This window comes from Orycteropus afer, unplaced genomic scaffold (assembly GCF_000298275.1).
Source record: "Orycteropus afer afer isolate SDZICR_OR568_19922 unplaced genomic scaffold, OryAfe1.0 scaffold00023, whole genome shotgun sequence".
NCBI classification, from domain to species: domain Eukaryota; kingdom Metazoa; phylum Chordata; class Mammalia; order Tubulidentata; family Orycteropodidae; genus Orycteropus; species Orycteropus afer.
This window is the reverse complement of record NW_006921610.1, coordinates 5,527,824-5,532,624: the sequence shown is the minus strand read 5'-3', so window position 1 is coordinate 5,532,624 and position 4,801 is coordinate 5,527,824. Positions and strand designations below refer to the sequence as shown.

The window sequence follows — 4,801 nt, the reverse complement described above, 5'->3', positions numbered from 1 at the left end:
TAACTACCACCAGCTGCCCAGCCACTCAACCCGGCCCAGCCAAGTTGACACACGAACATAACTACCACAGTGGGTAAATTAGTGACATAAGTGAATTCAACTTGTTTTTTTATCTTAATCAACATCAAAGTAAAACTTTAATCAAATTAAATTCCAAAAATCTTACTCCATCTCGATGTCCTTATGGGTAATGATCCCATGTTTCTTTATTCCAGTGTCTAAACGCAATTTATCTTCGAAATTAAGAGAATTTCAAAATATTGAGCCAATATTTTCAAGATTAGAGATATGGTCTAGTTTTGTAAGAATTAGCTAATTTTAAGAAACATCGAAATAATTATTTCAATGACCTGTTAATACTCTTCCCTAACTTTCTTTTGTCAGTTTGAAACAGCATGGCAAACATACATAATTGTATTGAAATCAATTATCAGCAATGATGGTTATTATTCACCTAATGAAGAAAAATGTCTTGAAGAAAGGCAGTACTTTAAAGAGTTATAACATAGCAATGTAAGATTTTGAAACAAAAGCAGCATTTTAGCCAAGAAGTATAAAAGATAAGTTTAGTCATCATATCAGAAAGCAAAATATATATGTATATAAAGAAGGAGCTCTGGTGGTGTAGTGCCTAACGCATTTGATTGCTAACCCGAAGGCCGGCAGTTCAAACACGCAAGACTCCTCGCAAGGAAGATGGGGCAATCTACTTCCATAGTGACACTGCCTCAGAAACCCAAGGAGGGCTTGCTATGAGTTGGATCCAACTCAATGGCAGTGCATTTGATTTGGTTTTGGTATAGATAAAGAAATCATTTTAATGTATTTTTTGAGCAAAGCTTACTGCCAGGAATAGGAAGAAATAATTAGAAGATCTATTCACTGCCTTTGTTTTTATTTCTTTTCCCAAAATCAGTTTATTTTCATTAACGAAGTCTTTACTGCCTTTACTGTTACTTGCTAAAAAATGCACTTGCATTTCACAATTGCTTTTGCATTTTCTGGGCCCTAACATGCATCGAATGACAGGGAACTACCAGAAATTCAAATCTGATTCAGTAGAGGACATAAAACAAGGGATATCATTGCCTATGTCCGATGGATCTAAGCTGAAAGCAGAGAATACCAGAAAGATGTTTACCTGTGTTATACTGACTATGCAAAGGCATTTTACTATGTGGATCGTAACAAATTATAGAGAACATGGCAAATAATGGCAATTCCAGAACATATAATAGTGTTTATAATCATGAGAAACCTATACATAGACCAAGAGGCAGTTGTTCAAATAGAACAAGGGGATACTTACTGCCACATGGTTTAAATCAGGAAAGGAGTGCCTCAGGATTGTAACCTTTCACCACACTTATTCAATCTGCATGCTGAGCAAATAATTTAAGAAATGGACTATATAAAGAAGAATATGGCATCAAATTGGAGGAAGACTGATTAATAATCTGCAATACGCAGATGGCACAACCTTGCTTTTTGAAAGCAAAGAAGATCTGAAGTACTTAGTAATCAAAATCAAAGGCTACTGCCTTAGGTATGGATTATACCTCAACATAAAGAAAATGAAAGTCCTCATAATTAGACCAATGGGCAACATCGTGGTAAAGGAAGAAAAGTTCCAGGTTTTCAAGGATTTCATTTTATTTGGATCCAGAATCAATACGTATAGAAACAGCAGTCAAGAAGTCAAAGGCTGTAAACGTATTGCATTGGACAAACCTGCTGCAAAAGACCTCTTTAAAGTGTTATAAAGCAAAGACGCCACTTTAGGACTAAGGTGCACTTAATCCAAGCCACAGTATTTTCAATCACCTCAAATGCATGTGAAAGCTGGACAATGAATAAGGAAGACCAAAGAATTGATGCCTTTGAATTATATAGTGTTGGCAGAGAATATTAAATATACCGTGGACTGACAGAAGAATGAACCAATCTGTCTTGGAGGAAGTACAGCCAGAATGCTCCTTAGAAACGAGGTTAGTGAGAACTTCGCATCACTTACTTTGGGCATGTTATCCGGACAGGCCAGTCTCTGGAAAAGGACATCATGCTTGGTAAAGTAAAGGGTCAGTGAAAAGGGAGAAGACCTTCCATCAGATGCATTGAGACCCTGACTGCAACCATGGACTCAAAACATAGGAAGGATGGTAAGGATGGCTGGGGGCCCATCAATGTTTCCTTCTGTTGTACATGGGTCGCTATGAGTCCAAATCCATTCCACCACACCTAACAACAACAGCATTTCATACCAGTGATTAAAGGCCCTGCCACTGATTTAAAGAGCCTAATGGAAAGAACACGGAAGACTAAATATTGAATTTCCTAACTGTCCTCCCCAGCCAGCACAGATGCAGAAAACACAGAGGGCCCTTTGTGTCTGTAGAGAAAGAACCAAGGCCACAAATGAGAAAAATTCACACTTAGGCAGACAGAAGACATCCAAAATTCCTTTCTAATTTGCATCCTTGGCTCTAATCCCTTCTTACTGGCCCTTTTCAAGTAGAAGCTGTCGCCCCCATTTCTCTCCAATTCTCTTTCCTCTAGTTCCCCTAAGGGCTGAGAGAAGACTACCGAACCAGAATCTTTAACGGTAACAGCTCTGTCCACTAAACAAATGGGTATTGGATGCGGGAGGTGGTAGTTTGCGCTCTATCCTCTTAGAGTTGCGCCTCTCTAGCAAAGCCTGAACTGAATTGCACCAGAGCCCAGAATTGTAACAGCAGGTAACCAAAAGTAAACCGAAGCTTGCTTGTTGGGGCGGGGGAGTCTCTGCCCGCCCGGAGACTTTCTGAGTGCCGTTGCTAATCACCCCGCTCCCACGCCAGCTCCTCACTGGCTCCGCGCCCTTCTAGGGGACCGTGGGACGGCATGCGGACGGCCCTGCTACTGCAAAACCCAGAGCAAAAGGAACTTGCCATGTGGAGGAGAGACGCGCCCACCCCGGCGGTCAGGAACTCGAACGTAAGGGAGCGAACGCAGCCGAGTTAGCAGGTTTTGGTTTCGGTTTGTGCTTCCCGCTCCCTTGGGGACTCTGGGCAGGAAGGGAGGCCCTTCACCCCACCCTGCTGTTCTTTGCCCTCACGGCCTCTAGGTGGAAGCTCGGGCTTCGAGTCGCTGCTGCCAACACTGGTCAAAACTCCCTTGGTAGCTTTGAAACTAGGATGGAGGGAGGCTCGGAAGATTCCCCTGCAAGGGACTCGGGGATTCCCCAGGTACTGAGTCTGTCCTGTGCTATTACAATCTAGACCCAATGCCCTACGCCCTCATTTCTCCCCAGAGTCTCTCCCCACCCCGCACCTGTGCCGTCTCCTCCCCTAGCTCCTTGACTTCCACAGGCCAGCCCAAGTGAAAGTCACCAAATGAAAAGGGCCAAGGTCCTTGCTAACAGATAAAATAGCTCTCCATCTTATCCAGGCTATGCTCAGACCCCTGAGCCTGGCACCTCAGATAAAACATCCCCTTAGCTTAAAGTCAGAGTCAGAAGAAAATAAAGAAGAAAGGCAAACAGTGGTAGGGAATTATAATGAAGCTGAACCTCACTCAGAAGAAATACATACTGAAATGATGAGATACCATTTTTCCACGATTGGCAAAAATTAGAATATATATATATTAAAATATATATATATATATACCCAGCATTAGCCAGAATGTAAAGAAGCGTCAGTGTTGCTGTAAGTGTTGTTGTAAGTGTAATGTTGAAATACAAGCCTTTATAAGAAGTCTTACCCATATCTACTAAGCAAGACTTAGATTGGGACCCCAGACAGGAGATGGTGGCAATGCTAAGGTCTGAGACTAAAACTCCATTCTGATTCAAAAGCAACCTCTGCAATGGAGACCTACTACTACCAACAAAGAAGAGCTGAGAGCACAGCTCCTCCTCTGAACCCAGGGTCCCCTCACTGGGATCCTCCTAAGACCAAAAGACACATGGAGAGAAAGCCTTCCTCCTAGAACCCTTGTCAGTCTTCTAGCCTCCTAAACAAGGAGCTCTGGGGATGCAGTGCCTGAAGCATTTGACTGCTAACCAGGAGGCTGGCAGTTCAAACCACCTACCAGCCACTTTGCAGAAGGAAGATGGGGCAATCTACTTCTGTAAAGATTTACCACCTTGGAAACCCAATGGGGGTCGCTATGAGTCAGAATCAACTTGATGGCAGTGAGTGAGTGAGCTTCCTAAACTGAGAGAATAAATTTGTTTGTAATAGCAAAAAAAAAAAAAATTAAAAAGTAACCTCTGCATCAGAAATGTAGCCTTTCATTACTGTAAGTCTCCACTGTACCCTAAGAAAATTACTTGGTAAACAGTTTTAAGAACAGTGTAATTCTGCTTGCTTAAGGGCTTTGTTTGCTGCTTAGGAAGCCAGGTTCAAAACAATTCTAAGAACAGATGCTTACTCACACTTTAGAATTATGCATGGCCTACCTCCAGGCACCCAAGGAGGGTCTCAAGATTGTCTCCAGGTCAAATGTACCCAATTTAATAATTATTTTTGTAACTTTGGGGAGAAAAAGTCTTTAGAACTGTATATAATCTCTTACCAATCAGAGGTACTTGTACCCTCACCCAATTTTATAACCATTACCTAATTGTCAACCTATCACTGAACTTTGAAGTTCCTTGTATTTTCTTGTAAAAACTCTCTGAAGTATCTCTTCCTTACATCACTTGGTTCAGAATCCTCTAGACCCTGTGATTACCAACTTCCAAATTGCCTTGCCTCTCAACAAAAGCTCTTTACTTGTGTGTGTGTGTGTGTGTGTGTGTGTGTGTGATTTGGTTGAA

General features: G+C 41.9%; 1 protein-coding gene across 1 annotated transcript in view; it reads right to left on the bottom strand.

Moving 5' to 3' along the window:
• RBM43 (RNA binding motif protein 43) overlaps window positions 1-3,745 on the bottom strand; it is a 13,152-nt gene extending 9,407 nt beyond the window's left edge. Inside the window, exons 1-2 of the mRNA XM_042783653.1 lie at window positions 3,742-3,745; window positions 2,731-2,813 (exon numbers count right to left, since the gene is read on the bottom strand). Coding sequence (XP_042639587.1) covers window positions 2,731-2,813; window positions 3,742-3,745 — 87 coding nt within the window. The remainder of the gene's footprint in view (window positions 1-2,730; window positions 2,814-3,741) is intronic.
• Window positions 3,746-4,801: the final 1,056 nt, after the last annotated feature.